Here is a 19,695-nt window from a genome sequence, read left to right as displayed (position 1 = left end):
TCTGTACTATACTTTACTCTATGGATGAAATAAAGCTCAGTTTTGATGTGCTTCGCCTGTTGTTCATCCCAAATGCTAATGATTTTATTGTTATGATCTCCCTCTCTCCCTGCAGATCAAGATTAGAGATGATTTACTATGGTGAGAGATAGTTTAAATGATTAGAGGTCATCTACTACTGGCAAATTGCACCTGCTTTCTTCTCAAGTATGAGAGCAACACAGTGCCTTGTTCTTCTTTATGCATATGCATAAAATCTGATTGTCAACTGATGTCTTTATGATACACTTTTCAGAGTATGGGGGTGTTAAAGTTTGCACACTGTCATACCAGTTTTCTGGGAGAAGTTCCTTCACACTGAAAAAAAAGGTTATAGTTAAGTGGAGGATTAGGTTTTAGGCTTTGCATTTGCACTTCAATTCAAAAAAAGTGTTCTGTAAGACTGTGCATAGCTATAACCGGCATTTGTGAAGCTGGTGCATTCGCTAATCCCGTGGGAAAGTGCCAAACTTGTCAGTTTTTATAAATTGCTGTCTTTATGACAGGAAACTGGGAGGGGAAGGCTCTTGTATCTGAATGGAACAGCAAGGAGAAAATGGGGACATAAGGACAGATGTGTCCCCGAGTCACTGTTCTCTATGGTGGAAGCAACGCCCAGAGCAAGGGGTCTTGCTGAAAGATTGGATTCAAGCCATGAGAACTCTATAAGCATCCGGTAAATGTTTTGGCTGGGTGAGGAGAAGACCTCCTGGAGGACAATTAAAAACTAGGCAGGCTTTTTTTGCATTGTTTTGTTTCTGTTCAGTGCTGTCTAAACATAGCAACTATTTTTATGTATTCGTTGATGGTAATAAAAAATACTCTTTTCTTTTAACCGAACACGTCATCAGTTAAGGATGATTTGAGGATGAATGGCAAGCTATTGTCAACATGGTAGTGAGTCATAAACAGGGGTTCAGTCATGCTTCTAGCGTCCGGCACCCTCAGGCAAAATTGGGATTCCTAGACAGTTCCTAGATAACCCATCCCTAAGCAGCACAGACTGGCTTAAGAGCTTGTGATGCAGAATGTACCTCCTGGTTCAAGCATCCCTGACAGGACTGTGAGTAGGTCTCTAAACCTTAGCTTCCACTGAGTTTGTATTCACGCTCACAGTTGACTTCATGATCTGAAATATCATTTAATATGACCAGTATTGTGGCATGTGTCTGAAGGGCTGTAACTCATGGGAGGGTTTCCAATTGCCTTTGCTTGTTCTAGAAAGGTGATAAAGGCCAAAAGTTCAACCCCAAAAGTACAATATTTTTAACATGGTGGAGAAAAAACAGTGAAAATATATAGTTTGTCTAAATACAGTTGTTTTAAAAATCAAAACACTGAATGATAAAATTTAAAAAAATACTCTGAATATTACATTATAGTTTTTGGTTTGTCATTTTTGTTCTTTACTTCTAGACGACAGCTGTGTTATAACCTGTAATGGCACTGGCCAGAGCAAATACTTTATTCTGTGCGCTAAATAGTTCAATGAAATGAGCTATGAGGGAGGAGGAGACTGGTTGATGAACATGACTTAGTCCTTTGGCAAGGCCTGTAAAGCTCAGATGTTTCCTATGCAGCAGATGCTTTAACTGAATGTTATGAATTGCTCTTGTAAAGCACATTTTCTAATAGATGTCACTCTTCCCCCCCCCCTACTCTTTTGCAGCAAGTGACAGGCAGAAGTTTTGGTGAGAAAGATTTCCGTTCTGGATTAGAAAATGGCATTCTTCTGTGTGAGTAAGTAACACAGTTTTGAGCATTGAATACAATCTTGACTAAAGCTGAAATGCACTTTAGCTAGTATGTCAAATTGTTGGTTTCCTTTTGCGAGTTTTGACATTGTGCACACTGGTGTTTCACTACAGCATCGTTTCAGTGCCAAAGCTATTGTTATGGTGAGGATTGAAATGTGGCTTAAAGAAAACAGGTTTTGCAAAGTGTTTCCCTCACTCCACCCCAGCTCCTTAGTTGAGCTATGTAAAGTAAAAATGATGTTTGCTTTTTGGTTTCCTTTTATTTAAAGATGTTAACCACAGATTGGCAAATGGTGTTCCACACCTGCCTACAGGCGTCTCTGCTACAGTGAGGTGTTTTGGACCAACTCCAGGTCTGAGCACTGTCAAGAGTTAGCCATCTGAATACCATCAATACTCGGCTGCTTTTATAGTTTCTGGAAAGGTTAGGCATCTTCTAAATTTTGCCTAAAGGTGCATTTGAATGATGTGTTTTGTAATTTTTGGAGAAGAGATGCAAGTTAGCTTTTGCATGTTTCTCTCTGTGGTTTTAATAGCTAGTTTTTAGGCAAGTCTTCCAAAAGCATATTGTGGGTTTAGATGCCAAAGCTGGTGACTTTTAAGAGCAATTTGGAAGTGTGCCCAGTTGCCCATAGTTCTTTGAAAATCCCATGCAGGTTGTCAGGAGTTTGGGAGAATCCACTGATCTGAATCATCTGTATAGACTGAATTCTTTCCCTGGGTGTGCAGGGTTGTTGCTGAAGTTGATAAAAGTTGTCTTTGCACACCAGAAGGACAAAGCTTGTGCAGAACTGAATGCATATTGAAATTTATACACGAGGTCTTCTGAGATGTTGAGCTTGACCATTGCAGCTGTTGGTTAAGTTTTATGCTGTGGAAGGTACTAGAAGTTGGAAGCTTTTTCAGCAGCAGAGTTGAGCTAATATCCTGTAACTCAGCTCTAGGTAGCTTACGACAGCTTTGAAACCTGCTTGTGTAAATACTGTTGTATATCACACTGGTGTCATTAATCAGGCAGCTTGAACTTTAGCTGTTAAAGGGGGAAAAATATAAAGGAAATGATATGATCTAGTTTGATTGTAGTTTCATGTCTTTGCTGAGGAGTGGCTTTGGGAGGAGGGAAGTAGTTGTTATTGTTGATCAGAAGTTGTGTAACTCGGAAGGAGTGTGTAGTTTACCTCTTTGTATTTAAGGGTTGCCCCTTGCACAAGATCTCTCTCCTCTGTGTGTTCAAGGGAAGTGCTGTGTGCTGAATTGCTTCAGAGTGCTCTTTAAATGTTATTTAAAACAATTAATTAAAAAAATGTTTAATTGTGTTGCATGAAAAGTAAGGGATGTGTATCTCAAGATTAGATTGTAATCTTATCTGCAAGTAAGCAGAGGTAGTCTTATTTAAATGCTGTAAATTGTTAAGATGGAAAGCTTAACTAACTGATGTTTTATTAATGAAACAAATAAGTATGTATTTCTTAGGAGGCTGTGAGCTCCAGTAATAAGCAGGTCAAGGAACAACACTTGGTTATGCTACTAAATTCTTCTGTGATGTTGGGAAAATTGCTTGTCCTGGTTTACCACCTGGGGATCAGTGCAAAAACTGAAGGGATCAGTCTCCTTAACCTTAAATCTGAGAGGCTTTGATGTTTGCATTGCATCCTGCTCCTGCCAGCTCCGGTTAGTAGGTAGAACTCTATTAGGGTACAGAGCATTAACCAGAGAGCCACCAATTTTGCCTTCAAGTTTGGCTTTCTGATGATGAACAAATTATGACGCCAACAATAAAAGTGTGCTCCTCACTGTTTCCTAGTCCACTGTAAAATAAAGAACCCAACAGAAATCTGGGATGTAACACTGAGAACTCTTAAGGTATCTTCAAGAAGTACAGGCTTTGGCAATGTAGCACCAGTAGTTAATTTTTTACCTGTTGCTCAGTGAAGAAATGCTAGTAAAGCTGCCACAGGCAATATTGTCTTTCTAGACTGGACTTCTCTGGTTCATTAGAGACCTACTTGGGTACTTCATGAACAAAATCTAACGCTATTCAAGCTTTCTCTTAACCTCCTTCCAGTGTGCTGTGCTTTCATTGCAGCTGACATCAACAAGTAGATGAAAACCTGATCTCAAAGTCTTTGATAAGCTTCAGAGGACAAGAAAGAAATTATACCTATCTTATGTTTCCAAAGATGGAAGAATTCATTGCTTTTGGTCTGGTTTATCCAATTTGTTGAAATTTTAGGGAAAAGCCTTACCTGTTGTATTTTGTGATAAGGACTGAAAGTGTGCTTGCGTTCTGAGGGATCGGAGCAGCAAGAGGACTGGAAACTGTTGTCAGGAGAGAGGACACAGCCAGTGTACTTTGAATGTCTCAAACATGTCTTAAGCTACCTTCTGACTTTGCAGGTGTTTTGCAGAAGCGAGGCAGGATAGCCACCACCCCAGAGTCCATTCCCTAAACAGTCAGACTAGCCATGTGCAAAATAGCACAGGGGGAGTCTGTCTATGTCTAGAGCAGGATTGTCGGAGCCTTATGCACAGTAATGCCAGGCCTCCCTCCAGTTGATCCTGATGTCTATTGCCTACATAGCCCACAAACTCAGACAGGCCTCTCTACACTGCTTATAAATGATTCATTCACATCTAGCAATTACCTGCATATTTTAATATATGAAAACTAATACAACTAGTCGTGTGATGCCAAAATCTTGGACTCTTGGGATGTACGTGTTACGGACCACCAGCCTAACTAGCGGAGCAGCCCTACATGTGTGTGTGAGCCACAGGCACCCACAAGCCATGTGTACCTGCCTCTCTGGTAGTGTTTACGCTGTGGCTGCTATCTTGATCTGGCCTCATTATGACACTTACATAGCTTGATGCACTCAGGAGCTTAGGAGCATATTTAAACAACGCAGAATGCCATAAAGCGGCAAGCTGACAGATGAGAGTAACACAAGCCCTTCCTTCTTTCTGGATATTTGAAAACTCACTTCTGCAGTTGCCCTGATAATGCCAGCTCTAACTGTTCACCCAGCTGTGCTGAGAAGCCAGTGACTATGACTTCATTTGAAATGAGTTCATGGCTTCTTAACATAGCTGTTTGACAACAATGCAGATGGTGATTTCAGCAAGGGACATCTTAGCTAGGCAGAGGCAATGCTTGCTCTGTTCTTGCTTTGTGTATTAAATTCTCATATGCAAAGACTGAGGAGTTCCCTGGCTACACTTCTGCATGGGTGGGCAAATATGCCCTCTGGGGGCATGGTGGAAAGCTATATGAGGCAGGAATACAACACCAGTAGCAGGAAATACCACTAGAGATCCCCAGTTTCCACTCCAGCACGTTTGGTGTTTTTTCTTGTTACATAGCTTTAACATTCACGTTTGACCCAGATATCGTAAGAAGCTAGAGGATTAGTCAGGAATGAATTAGATCTGGTTGTTGCAATGCGTAGGTGTTCCTATTCTACAGATTCAGCCATCTGAATGCAGGTTGATTGCAAAAGAAAAAGTAAATGCTGTCTCCATCCACCTCCCCCACTGATTTGGGTAGTTCTGTTGCTTTTCTGAAACAGCAGATAAGGAAGTTGAAGTTGATTTTATTTCTAACCATGCAACAACTGCTGTTAGTAAGTTGAAAAATTACTACATGAAGACAAAAATGCATGCATCTTCCTGCAACCCTGCCCAGTTGTTGCTGCTCTGGTATTTTTGCAAGTGTGTTTTTAAGGTGAGCAGTTCCTTTCTGGTCTCCTTGCTGTCCACCTCCCCTTGCCCAGCTCTTACTGTGGGATTCCTTCTTTCACATTGGGCATTCAGCAGTTAGAGACGTCTTTGTGGGGATGTGACACCTGGAAAATGCAAGTTAGTTAGTTGCTTTGATATGACTATCTAAGGGCGTTACATGTCCAATATATCTGTAAGCATTTCTGACATGCAATGGGGATCATATTTTCTCTCAAGTTTTCTCTGGAACCAACCAGTACTAGGAGTCCAGCCACCCTGAAAGTTTGTATTGTAATGAGATTCTAATGTCAGGAATAGGACCAAACCATAAAGAAGAGTAACAACAACCATTGGGACATAGAACCTGGGCAAAGGACCTTAAACAACAAACTCAAACCAAATCCAAATTTAGATATCCGCAGAAATTATTTGGCTTTGTGGTGGAGTTCAACAGCATCATTATTTTTGTGTAATAGTTTGGGTTCTGTATGTAGAACAGTTTGGCTCCATGTCTGTTTTACATATGTAAATGCAGGCATAATAAATCTTTGATTTTTCTCAACCATTGAAGTTCTAACAACTATACCTTGAGTCATGGCATAAACATACACAAGAGGAATAACCATATGTGGTGGAAGATAGATGTCACTCGTGTGTGAATTCTGGATACCAACTTATGAGCATTTTCCCAAACTCTTCTTTGTTTCTTAGAGACACTTACTTTGTGTATTAGCATATGGTGTTATGTAGCTTAGTAAGATGTACAGAAACTATACTTATTATATGAGACCAGGATTCTTTGATTGTAACTTTTTTGTTATTGTTTTGAAAGAGCAGATGTGAAGGTATTTTATTGCTTTTAAGTAATTTTGTTAAAATTGGGTATGTACAGTCAATTAAGGAAAAGTTTTATCCTTTTTACCATGTAGGACAATATCTAGGAAAGGCGGTTCCCTTCAGCTGTGCATATTAGGAATGTATGATCTCAAAAAGTACAAGAAAGTTTTCAGGTTTTACTTTTAAATAAAAAAAAAAAAAGTGAGAAGGTAGTCATGCACATAGATTACTGAAATCGTATTTAAAGAAGAAGTGAAGTGTGGCTATAAATCTCAGTGAGCTGAAAGTGATTGTGATCAAGAATTACTTAATGAAATTTGTCATTTACTCTGTTAGGAGAACAATTTTCTTCTGTAAATAAGAAATCTTCTTAGCTTGTGTCCTTCATGCCACTGGTGATGAAAGAGCTGCTTTTTCTGAGAGAGCTGAGTTTCTTTGCGCTTGCATTATGGTTCTAGTGCATCTGACCAAGCTTTGGGCAGACATGAATGCTGTTTTCAGCCAGAGCTGGCTATGTGCCAGATCAGTGCAAGCGTAATGCTATGGAATAGTAGAACTTTGTCTTCTGAGTGAGTGGTACCATTAGGTATAGAAAACGGCCTTCACTGTATATATGGTGTTTCAGTTTTGGCTGTTTAAAAGTCTAGTTCTTCTTGCAAGTTAATGCCACTTACATAAAATGGTCATGCCACTTATGGAGACCTGGTAGGGGAAAACAAATACTGCGTCATCTGTGTAGATTGTAGGATTTTGCAGATACATTACGCTACTTGTCTGTCAGTGGCATAGGCTTGGCATCTGTTCAGCACCTGGCTGTGTAGTGTACAGTGCAGAGACTTTTGTCTTGCCAGATACCTCACTGGAGAAGTTAGTGGGTGCCCAGCTCCTACACTTTATTAAGCTTTTGTTCAAATTTTCTGTTCCTGGAAACTAACAAGGTATTTGAGTTTCATAGGCATACTTGAAGTTTTGAATGTGACCCATGCCTTGAGGTAAGAAGGGATTGGTATTCTGCAGTTTTCAGGCTCTGTGTTGTAAAGCCAAAACATTATCAGCATCATGGATTTGGCATGTCTCCAATTTAGAGAGACTGGCCCTGAGGCTCATTAAGCATTAAGATTTAGGTTCATGTGAGGACACTTGAAATAGTTTTATATGAATCCAGAGTTTTTAATCTTGTAAGTTTTATTGCCATGTAATAATGAAGAGCTGTTTATTAGTACAGTTTAGGTGAGGGGTCAAAGGTAATGTAAACCATAATGCTCAGCTGTGTGCATGAAAAGAGGAGAATAGCCATTGAGGGGCATGCTTGAGTACAGCCAGAATGGCCTGTCTTTGTATTGTTGTTAAAAAAAATATGCATCTCAGCAGACTAAGTAGTTTTTTTCAGTGGAGCTTTGTAATTGACAGGGCAGGAGACTGTGGAACACTGACCCATTCAAATGGAGCGTTCCTCACATGCAAAGCAAGGTAATCCTGTGAGAGGTTTCAGCTTTCCAAGAGGGTATGTTTAAGAAATTATATTGGATATGTACTTCAGGCAATTATCCATGGCCGTTGCTACTCAGTGTAAAACTTAAGTGTGAATTGTAAATCTATAGGTGCATGGGACCCTCTTCATGTCAGTTGTTGTGGTGGTAGGTTTTGTATAAATAGCTTGTGAAGCTATTTATACAGAACCTTCCCTGTTGCCTTTCTTGAGCTGTTCTGCAAGGCCTCTATCTTGTTAATATTTTTAGTCTTTGGCATAGCTAGGCCCATGCTGTCCTGTGTTTGGCATACTTGTTTTCCCAATGCTACATATTTACTTGGTTCCTGATTAACCTTTTACTTATCAGACTGGACTGTGAGCCCTTTATAGGCCACAGTCAGTTCTTTCCTGCTTGTTAAAACAGCACCTTGTTCATCTGATCCTACATAAATAATATCGGGCATCATTAGCAATCACTCAAGAATGTTTTCCCAAAAATATTTTTGTGACCTCAAGAACATCTCTGTATTTTGAAACTTCTTTGCCACTTCCTTTGCAACAAAATATTTTGACTTTTCAATGTGATTTGTTCATCTTTAAGACTGTTAGTGGATTTTTTTCTCTCTTTTCCAACTATTTGGGGCCATTTTGGACCTGCTAGAGCCTGAGTTTGAAATATGTGGATACTGAAGCTGTCTGGCCTAATAATTATCAAGTGCTGAAAGGCTGCTTGTTAGGATGTAAATCTGTAAAACTTAAGAACAGAAATGTCTCCGTGAAGGTTTACTGTGGATAGAATTTCCTGAACTCTAAAATATGAAATTCCTTTTTATTTTAAAATCAGGTCCTTAGTCAGCTCTTCTTTTTAGGAATATGATCTGTTATTTGAGCAAAGAACTCTGTTGGATACCTGTCCCTCCAGACTGGATTGATCTGTGAACATATATCGCTTCAACCTTTCTTTTTTTCAGTTTCTGAAGCTTATTCTCTGAAAGTGCTTCTCTTCCTGTTTCTCTTAGAAACAACTTCTTGTTTCTTTTTGGAGGCTGGGTTTTGGCAGCCATCCTCTGAATATTTTCTTAACTGACGCTTTCTTGCAAGAATTTCATGGGCAGTTGTCTTGGTGCTTTTCATTAGATCTTTTATCAGCTGTTGCCTGAAACGCCTTCTCTTCCTGGCAGAAGTTTTCCAAATTCTTAACTGGTGATAAACAACCCCAGGAGGGTCTAGTAGGTTAGTGGCTAGTACTGATTTCAGCCTGTCTGTCCTGCTGTGGAGATACCTTATCTCCCGGAATGCCAAGCCTTGGGGACAGCACCAAATAGAGCAATTGATTCTTCCCATACCTATCAGAGCTGGTTTTTATCGGGGGAAGGAAATGACCTAGCTTCTCCCTGAGTGAGGATGGAGTAGCTTTCCACTTCCATCATGCCCTGTTTCCATAAGGTAAGGCAGCTCTAAGGTTTTTGCTTCTGTGTAGTGTCTTCATTTAAGAGCTAACTATAGAAGAGTCCAAGCCAGCACCTGGCACAGGGGAAAGGGAGGATGGGTGTGTGGATGTTGTACTGAAAAGGGCAGGAGGACTTTGAGAAGTGAAGAACAGAGAATTGTCATGACTCGGGTGGGCAGAAATTCCAGCTGAGAGCCTGAAGGGTCTGGAGAACAGGTCAGGTGTGTGCATAGACTCAAGTTTTGTGGTTGCCGCCTGAAGAGGCTTGGGTTTACCCTGTTTTGGGTTATTGTCTTTTGGGTGTTTGGTGGGATTGTTGGGGGTTGTTGCCTTCATCATATTTTGTTTGAATTCTTTCAAGAACTATTTTATCTGCCATGTCTTTGCTCCTTTTTAACTGTAAAAGTTCCTTGAGATTTCATTATCATTTTCCCTCTGGTCATGTCTCAGAAACACTGGTCATATCAGGTACCAGAAAGCCTCAACAGAAGGATTATTAGTCTTTATTTTTCTGTTCTTTCTTTTTTCCTCCCCATATCATTTAACTTCCTGCATAAAGAGCTGTTAATAGTCCAGAATGATTTCTGTGAGAAACAAGTTGGCTGAAAGTTAGTTTTAAAAAATCCTCCCTCAACTTGCTTTGCCAGTAATCTCCAAAATGTCTGCTGGTCACCAAACCCCAGTTACCAAAAAGGTCATGCTTGGGGAATGTACCTACATTCTCCTTTTGAAAACAGTACAGAAGGACATTGTTTTGTGTTTTGTTTCAACCACTATTCCCTCACTGCATAGTATCACACCTTAAATTATCAGTATCTTACTGGGAGGGGAAGGAAAAAGGAGAAAATAATGGAAGATTTAAAATCATCCTGTTTTGTTATCTCTCATGACTGCTTAGTTGGACTCGTCCCATTGACATCTGTTTTCCTAGATGCAGGAGTATGATAAATAGTAGCAATACCTTAAAAAAAAAACAACCAAAAACAAAAAACCCCACCAAAAATCCAAACAACCAACCCCAACAAAATCAACCTTCTATTCCAACAGATAGTTCCACTCTCTGACCATTTTACAGTCGCTCACCAACCTTGGCACAGCAGAACGTGATACACATTGATAGCAAGGTTTTGCTTTTTTCTTTAGAAGATGCACATCCATTTGAGGATTTTCTATGTTTGAAGAACACAGCTGTACAAAAACCTGAACTAAATTTATGCTTGGGAAAATCTGGGCTTGCAACTTGTGGTAGTCTGGGGCAAGACTGGAGACTGACATTTACATTAGGAGTGAGCTGTGTGTCTGCCCTTGATGCCATCGCAAGGATGAATGTATTTGAGCCCTGATGATTTTTAGTGCACAAGAAAAAGGACTGCTTCCTAGGAGGAAGGAGTTAGTATCAGACAGGGTCAGTAGGAGCTGGGAGGTACTCGGAGGCGAGTCGTGAATCAAGGTCTCAGTACAACTCAGGACCTGTAGGGCTTCAACCCTCTGTCTGAACCTGCCACTAGTGACCTTAGTGTCTTCCTTAGGCTGTTCAGTATTGCTAAACTGGCCAGACAGATCAGATGTCTGAGGCAGAGGATCTTCATGTGCCATCAGCTAGGTGTGTTTTTTCAGCAAGTGCCCTCAAGTGTCTTCCTGCTGAAAGAATGGCTGATGGAAGTAACTTGTCTAACATGATCTGGGGATAGGGCCTTAAATGTACATTGTAGCAAGGGTTATGTTCATTGCCTGCCCTCTGTGACTTGGTATGAAGGTGATAGGCTTAACTTCTGTAATGGAAATAAATGTTGTGAAAATAAAGCACTGTGTGTATGTTTCAGCTGATGTAGAAGCTGATGGGTTCTACATTGTTCCCATAACACTTGTCCTGCCGCTGTGTTTTCCATACCTTTCTCAGGGATTGCTACAATACAAATATACTTCTAAAGATTTAATTTAATGTCCTAGAAAGATCCATTCAGCAGGTTTTCCGATGCTTTTTTTAGTTTACCAAATTCATGATTCCAAAAGAATATGAAGTTGTCTTTTTTTGGGGGGTGGGAGGGGATGGGGTGGAGGGGAGGACTAATGTGATGCCATACAAAATTTTCAGAGATAACCGTGAGGTTGGACAACAAATGCTGGAAATGCTCACCTGTCCATAGATGCCTACAATGCAGGTGCCTAGGCTTGCTGTGCAGCTATGTGCAGAAAAATAGCTGTTTCTGGTTTTGGCCATGTTGAGGACTCCCTGATGTCTGACTTCTCTGCTGTCTGCAGTGCAGTAGGCAGGACAGTGCTGTGCCATGTACTAGTTGCCAGTGTTTCTGAATGGTAACTGGTGGGGGTTTTATACAAATTTTTTTTTGGAGTGGCACAGAAAAATAACAACAAATATTTATTAACAGGTCAACACACACTATTATGGTCAGCTTTAGGGCTGGGAGAATGACAAAGCCCAGAGCTATAGCTGCAGTGGGGCTGCAAATGGGGCCACCGTAATGGGGCTGGAGGAAGGTTTAGACTGCAGATGTTTTCTCCTCTGGGAAATTGGTCACTGGGGTCTTACCTGAGTGTCTTTGCCTCAGAAACAGACAAGGGTTAGGATTAGGGTTAGTGTTAGGATTAGTTTTGGAGGAGGGACAAAGGCTAGAGAGCTGCCGATCCTGTGGGTTTGCCAGAGGAACGTGTGTGCTGTGAGAGGCTCAGGGCAGCCAAGTCCTTTGGTTAGGGTCAGCAGGTCAAGAAAGCGTGGGACTGCATTTGTAGGGGGCTGCTGGTGGAAGGTGTGAGTTAGCGTTTTCTCCCCTGCAGACTCTTCTCCCTTTGCCAGGTCCCCAGTGCAAAATGGCCAGGGTTTTTATTTGCCCCAAATAACAACAGTAACCTACTGGAGCTGATAAAAACTTTGTATGTCACAGCAGATGCTCTATATGAGTCTCAGCCAGCACAGAAAGTGTGGTTTGAGAGTACTGACCTATGTAGGCAGAGGTGTATTCAGTGTCTTCTGTGTATTCAGCAGGGACAGATAGTAACTGTGTGAGTGAAGGCGACCATTGAGAGACTGCATAAACAGTACAGCTTTTCAGCCAGGTTGGTGGCAGAGCAAGCTTAAGCCACTCAATATTTTGGCATCTGGACTGTTGCTCTAGATGAGGCAATAATTCAGAAGCAGCCAGTCTGCTTTGGAAGAAATCTCCCTTTGGCACATTCTGCAGTGAGCAATTCCTGGGGGTTTTGGTGCCAGACTTTTAGAGATGTTTCCAACAGGAGGTAAACATTTTAATAATAGAGACCTTTCTTCCTCAGGCTTTTCCATCTTGTTCCATCCCGTTTCCTCCCTCTTCAGACTCCAAACGGTGATCTAAAATGTTGTTTATTCCCTGCTCCTTTCCTTCCTCGCATTTTATCCTTCTCCCATATTTCACAGGAAAGCCTCTACAAGCCATTTGGAAGATTTATATAGAATGGGCTTTGGCATTTGAGGTTTCCATTAAGACCTCTTTATTTTACTTTCTATTGCTGTTTATGGCTCTTGATCTGCACCTGCAATATTGGTTATGGTGCCTGATGTGTTCACATTTGAGTAGTAAAGAAAGTGAGATGTTTCAGCTAATCTGTCTTTTTTTTTTTCCTTCCTGAGACAGAATAGGCAGATTGATGATTGAAATCACAATGGAGCTACGGTATTTGGGAAGAGGCGCTCTGACAAAAAAAAAATTAAATCTTAAATTGCCTGTTGCAGAGCTAAATAGAAAGTAATAGTTTTATAATGTTGCTGCTGTGCAAGGCTAAAAGATTGGTTAGTGCCTTTTTGGGAAAAATGAAGTAATGTTTGATTTCCATCTGTGAAATAAAATTATGGTTATAGGAAGGGAGATGCGTGGTTTGTTTCTTGCTATTCTGTGCATCTAGAGGGAAAGAGTCGAGTACTTGTGTATAAAAGTATATTCTTTCATCATTTGCTTTTAGGACATAATGGTGTTAGATTCTACCTTAAGTAGGCAGCAGGAATAGTACAGCAATTTGTATGAGCTTGGGTTACAGAGTTTTTAACTGTAAGAAGATCAAGAAAATACCCCCAACTCCCAAAAATGTCACTCACATTGGGTTTGTTGCCACTCCTGATTATGGTGGTGGTGGAGATGTGGGGACTCTCAGGTGTGTAATAACACAAGTACAATTTAGGACACATCAGGCAGAAGCTTTATTAACCATGATCATAGAGAACATTCAGAACGGCATCTCCCCCTCTGTTCCTCTGTTCTCTTCAAATGATTGCAGAGACCCAGCCTATGTACTATTTCAGGGGGAAAAAGTGAGAAAAAACCAATAATTTCAATGTTAACGAAGCCAGGTGTCCGCCACTGGGAGGGATGGGCTCCTTAATGAGCTTGCTGTGACTGCCACAGTCCTAAGAAGGAATCAAACAGTAAATAACACGTGACACTATGGAGAGATGGCTCTTGGTGGAGCCTGTAGGAGTGGCACACCCCATGTTATCTTAGCTCAGAAGTAGGGAGTTAGAAACAATCACAGACTGTTAGCTTTTGGCTGGAAGGAATATTCTTTCAGTTAGGATAAATGTCTTAGCTAGACCTCTTAAATATTAATAATTAATAATTTTACCACCACAATAAGCTGCCGGAAGTGACAGTTCTTGAATGGAGACAGTGTCAGCACAAAGCGAGATTCCTCTTTTCCATAGTGGCTGCTCTCGTTTTTTTGAGAGTTTTAAATAATCATAGACATATTTGTCTTCAAAGATCTTGAATTTGAAGTGAGTGTCTTGACCTGATGATTTTTGTCTCAATGGATGGGATTGGTTGAATTTGCCTTTGAATAATAGGCATAAGTATTTTCTCTTGGGGGAAGGGTGGTAAAGAAACAGGGTTTTGTTGCAACAGGATTTTATAATTAAAATTCCCCACTTTTAGAGGCTTGGTCATTTTTTTGGAATATTCTAACAATAAGCAATGTCAGCACTTCTCATAGCATGTTCATGGGTGGTGGGGAACTTTGTCTGGGGGGGTTGCTAGTCTTTGGACACCGAACAGTGTTCAACTGTGGTATCCCTGGCCTAATGATGTTTTCATGACAAGGTGGGTTTTTTTGGACTCCCTTTTTATTTGTTTTCTCACATGTATGTTTTATGGGGACCTCAGTTCTCCACAACATATGCAAGGATGGAATTTAATTTGGAGTACGTATGCAAAAGAATAAACAGGCCACCTGTCAAGTGTATGTCCTTTCTTATTTTCCTGCAGTGCAGAAACTGCCGGACTGTTCTTCCCAAGCTATTGTGATACCCTGATACCTTCAGGGTTTCTGTTCTCAGGCCCTTCCAGGCATGACCTGGAGGCAATGGAGGCAGACTGATGTGACAAAATTCACCCAGAGCCTGTCGAGACTGATGTGATCTAGATCAATTTAGGATATAAAATAAATATTGTTGAAGTATGGTGATGTGGGTATTTTTCCTCCTGTCTTTCTTCATTTCAGTGGTGGAACTTTGGGTACACACATGTGTTTTCAGGAGGGGAGAAAGAGAGGACTCTACCTTTCCGGCCATACTGAAATCCTTGTGTGCTGGGGACAAGTGTTTAGTGATTTGGATTTTGTGACTTACCACTCATAACCACTCCTTTCTCCTAACAGGTTGCTGAATGCAATAAAGCCGGGCTTGGTAAAAAAGATCAATAGACTACCGACCCCCATTGCAGGTTTGGTGAGTACATCAAATGGAGAAAAATCTTTCACTACTGCTTTTTGCTCCTTGATTTTATGACTCTGTGATTCAGATAGCAATTATTTTTGTAATTTGAACTCTTCTAACCTACTAAACTCAGACAGTCCCTCTGAAATCTGAGCTGTCTGTATAGTCACCTTAAGACTTTCCAGCCTTTTTTTCAGAAGTGGGCAGTATTCAAGAGGCAGAGTATATTTTTGGAGGAAGAATATCTTCTTCGTTATACATCATCTTCCAGTTGTAGTGCTAGCTTTAGAAAGACTGGAACGTATGCGTTAAAGTCATCACCACAAAAATTATTTCATAAAGAAAGAAAACTGTACTTGTATATTTTGTCTCATATTCTCTTTCCCCAAAATACCACAGTCTGCAGATAACATTCATTGTGGGATTATCTAGGGAACTGTTTCATGTTGACTTTAAGGGCAGAGTAAAAGTATACCATAATCTGTTATAAGCAAGGAAGACCACAGAGGACGTGCTGACAGCCCATGGGCTCTCAGGAGCACCAGGTGCTCAGGAGGTCACCTCAAGGGGTGGCACAGTCCTATGCCTGCTGTTGGGGAGGAAGGTGGGAGTATGAATGGGTTGTTAGGTCTAACAGGATTAGCCACATAGGAATATGGCTGTATTGATTTTACCTTGAGATGCGGCTGGGCATAAAAGGCCCCTGAGCCTGTGGAAGGTGGCCATCCGATATACTTATATATGTGGTTCCTTTCTGTTCTGGTACTACTCACATTGCGGTTTAGTTATGCAAATTTCAGAACATATTAGTTGTTGATAGCTGAGGTTAATGTTACTTTATATAAACTGCATTTGAAAGTTCCAGTGTATTAGAAACCATCTTACATTCATTTTTCAGTTGGTTCTATAATGTTATTACGTAGCCTTTGAGGCTGGGTCCTTCAGTCTGTAGATTGACAGGCATATTTCTGCATAAGTACTGCATAGTTTTAGGATTTAATTTGTGATCCCCATCACCCTTTCTCTAAAGTTTCCTTGTATGCCTTTTGCTTCTAAAACCCATCTAGTTTTATTCCTACACAGTTCTATTTGAACAAAATATTTGAAATAAACAGCTGCAAAAGATACCGGTAGTGCAGTTTTCTTTTCCTTGGCTCCCTTTCAGGAAAGACTCAATTTTTGTTATGACTGTTTTAAGAGGATAATATTGAATTACATTGGTTTTTTTCTTATTCATATGTAAAATCCCAAAGGTAAGGTGATTGTAGTAGGAGCAACATAGAAAAAGTCATTATGTGTGTGCATTTTTCTCATTCCTTGAGATAAATCTCTCTTGCAAGATGTATATCTTCAAAGCATTACCAAAAGAGCCATTTTCAGGCTATTAATGATACAGCAGACCTTTTTTTTGTGTTGGAAAGTGACTTTTTTTACCTCTGTACCTGTGTCTTCTACTTACCTTTAGTAATAACTTCTCTAAATATTTTTCCTAATAAGTAATTAGGTTATTTAAAAAGTTCACTGGTGCTTCTAGCTTCTTGAACTTTACCAGTGGGTTTTCTTATCTACTGTTCCGTGAGTAAATTGCTCCAAACAAGGCAAGCCATCTAGATGTCCCCTTGGGTTTCAAAGGTGTCTAGTTCCATACCTGCTGAATTTTGTTGACATTTTTACTTACAGTGGTAAGTGGCTTTTTTAAGGATTCTATGTGGATTTAAATGATCAGATGTTCTAGTCTGTTATGTGTATTTATGATGTATTAAAGTACAGACATCAGGAGTATGTTTGAGCACAGGGTGTATCTTTTTCTCTTTTCTTACCTGTACCATGTCTGTGTGTCTGGAAAAAAATAAAACTGACAGTATAGTCCAGAAGCAGTTATACCTCATAGCTAGTTGACCACGTATGGGAGGCATTCCTTTATATTTTGCAATTTTTTCTTTATTATCTTAGCTTTGGTTCATGTGACATAGTATATAGTTACTTTCTTTTCAGTTATTTCACCTCAGTGAGTGTGATTTCCTCCAGTACACATAGAAATACTGTGAAAACTTCAGTACCTTTTCTGCCTTGTGTGAGATACATGCTTTTGAACTCCTAGATACTGCTTCTGCCTAAAAAGTGTAACTTAATCATTCTAACAGAATTAATTAATTAATTTCTTCCCAATAGTTGACAGAATAAGTATTTAGTTCACTAGTAGAGACAACAGGTAGGTTTTCTTTCTTACAGAGTTGGACCTAAAACTTACAATTAATTGTGAAGTACTCAAAGTGCCTTTTGTTTCATCTTTAACCTCCAGAGACACAAACAGGCATATATTATGTAGCTCTACAAAATGTCTACTGGAGTCTGATTCTCCAGATTATAGTCTATTTTTCTCCTTTGTTATTGTAAGGACAAATGAAGAAATATGCTTTACTGAAAGAGAGTAACAGTAAACTTGAAGCCTGTATCAGAGATATGCTGAGATGTTCATCTGGGACATCTGTTTATCAGGTGTAAAATTTTGCCTATCTTTCATGTTTGAGTGACTTCTCATACCACTGCTGTGAAGTATTATGTATAACTGGTCTACTGTTACCAGACTGAATTCTTGAAACTTCTCCTGGCATTTAAAGCTAGATGAATCTGCAGTTACTCTGAAATTCTTACCAGTGACTTCCTCACGTGGTTTAAGAGGGAATGGTTTATTTGCAGACCTTTTGTATACCAATGATGTAAGCAAAATTTATGGGTTATAGTGTTGTAGTGTTAAAGTAAGGACATGAGGATCTGCACACCACCATACTAAGCACAGGCCATATAAATACACAAAGATGATCTTTGTCTAGTTGCAGGTCTAAGTCAGGATGTGGATTGTATGCAGCATTGCCTATAGAATTACATATGTTCAGCTTGGCAGGCTTGTTTGTAATTTGCTTTGATCTCCAGAAGTGCTGACTGTTTCTGTTATCACAGCAGAAATGATACATTGCTTTAACGCAGTAAAACGTAGGACCAATGGTTTGGTATTCAGACTTAGATTTGATGAAATGCTTTCTTATTACTGTTCAGTATTCATTAATCCAGAAAGCTAATGCTCCCACCAAAAAGCAATTCACAAAAGGTCCAAAGAACAAATTAAACCTAGCTAGGAATAACAGGCTTTGCTGAAAGAGCCTTGTTACCAGAAGAAATTTCCTCATGTGAGAAATTGATACTGAATATCTTGGTTTTAAGATTGTCAGCTTTCCAGAGGCATCATTTCATGTATTTAATTGTGCAAGACTGGAAAACTGTTTTGGCTGAGGTATTAATTAAAAGACCATCTGAAGCTGCAGAAGTCTTGCAAAGATGGATTATTAGAGTACAGTGAATATAATTAATGTATAAGTGATTTTTACAAAACCAGCATTTTTTTCACAGAGTTGCTGTTGGTTTCTTTCATTTTGTATGACATTCACAGTGAGCAGAACTCATTTCTAAGGTTTCTACTAACTGCAGTTTTGTACAACTATGCTTTATTATGTATTTTATTCTACAGAAATAAAATTTTTCCAGCATCATTGTAGATAAGCTTTGCTCTATAATGTTAACCACTGTATGTTGACTATCTTTTTGCCTTAAACAATTTCTAGTTTTTACTTCCTCTCCATGAATAATGTCACCCGGTGAGAAAAGAAAAGGTTTCTGCCTTATCTTTTGTTTGACGGGGTTTAGGAGAGTTTATAGCATTACTTCAGTTCCTTGAACAATCCCCACAGGAGCTCAGACACTTACTTCAGAGGCTGTGTGAAAGAATCTCACATATAATAGTAGGAAGTAGTCAAGACAAAGTTGGAGGTCTGAACTTTAGCTTGGATCTTGGCTCATGTTTCAGCACTACTGAATAAAAATCTGTTTACTGTGGCATCCAGTTTTCAGTTTGTGTACGGTCCTCAAATTTGTGACATTTGAATGATTTAGCAATGGGAAAAAAAATAGCTCTGCAAAAGTCACCTGGTTGCATGGCTATTGCACCAAAATGGATAGAACTGTAACTTGCTGTTTAAAAAAGCTTGTTCCTTTGAAAATAAGTTGGAGTTTTTTCTGTGATTATTTTCCTAGGAGGTTTCTCTTGGCAACATGTTCTCTGGGAACTTGCTGTGAACCTTCTTAAGAATAGCTACCTGTCTGCTGGTGCTGGTAATTCGCTCTTATGCTGTGCTGTTGCATAAATTCCAGTATTTTTTTAATGTCATATGATGTCCCAAAGAAATTTCAGCATTGTATTAGCTTTCAGGAGTTTATGCTTCTAATTAAGTTCAGCAAATGAGATCTTTTTTTCTTCATGCAGTTGTGAACCGGAAAATAAAATTACAAGACCCAATATAGTGCAGTGTTTTTCACAGAACTGAAAATAATTAGAGAAGGTAAATACATGGAATTTAATGTGCATTATTTTTATCAGTCTTTCCACTCATACTTCAGTGTTACTTTTTCTTTCCCCTTAAAAATTCACCTTCTCATTCCTTTAATTTCTCATTTTCCTTTTAATTCTTTGTAGTACTTTCTGGAAAGAGCCTGTTCCTACTGCAATATATAGTTTCATAATACATGATAATTTCTGTTTCCTTATTTTGTACTACTTCTTGCTGCTTGCTGTGCAAGTTGTGATACATGTGCAGTAAACGGAAGCAAAATTTCCTGTCTAAAAACAGCAAGTTCTTGGCACTCCCGTCACAAAAGCATTTTTGTGGAT

At 39.6% G+C, this 19,695-nt stretch overlaps 1 protein-coding gene across 1 annotated transcript in view; it reads left to right on the top strand.

Moving 5' to 3' along the window:
- LIMCH1 (LIM and calponin homology domains 1) overlaps positions 1-19,695 on the top strand; it is a 181,781-nt gene that overhangs the window by 64,676 nt on the left and 97,410 nt on the right. Inside the window, exons 2-3 of the mRNA XM_037384143.1 lie at positions 1,709-1,779; positions 14,915-14,984. Coding sequence (XP_037240040.1) covers positions 1,709-1,779; positions 14,915-14,984 — 141 coding nt within the window. The remainder of the gene's footprint in view (positions 1-1,708; positions 1,780-14,914; positions 14,985-19,695) is intronic.

The sequence above is a fragment of the Falco rusticolus genome, chromosome 1, assembly GCF_015220075.1.
Source record: "Falco rusticolus isolate bFalRus1 chromosome 1, bFalRus1.pri, whole genome shotgun sequence".
Lineage (NCBI taxonomy): Eukaryota > Metazoa > Chordata > Aves > Falconiformes > Falconidae > Falco > Falco rusticolus.
Note: the sequence above shows the minus strand (reverse complement) of the source record. Positions and strands in the feature narration are given on the sequence as shown.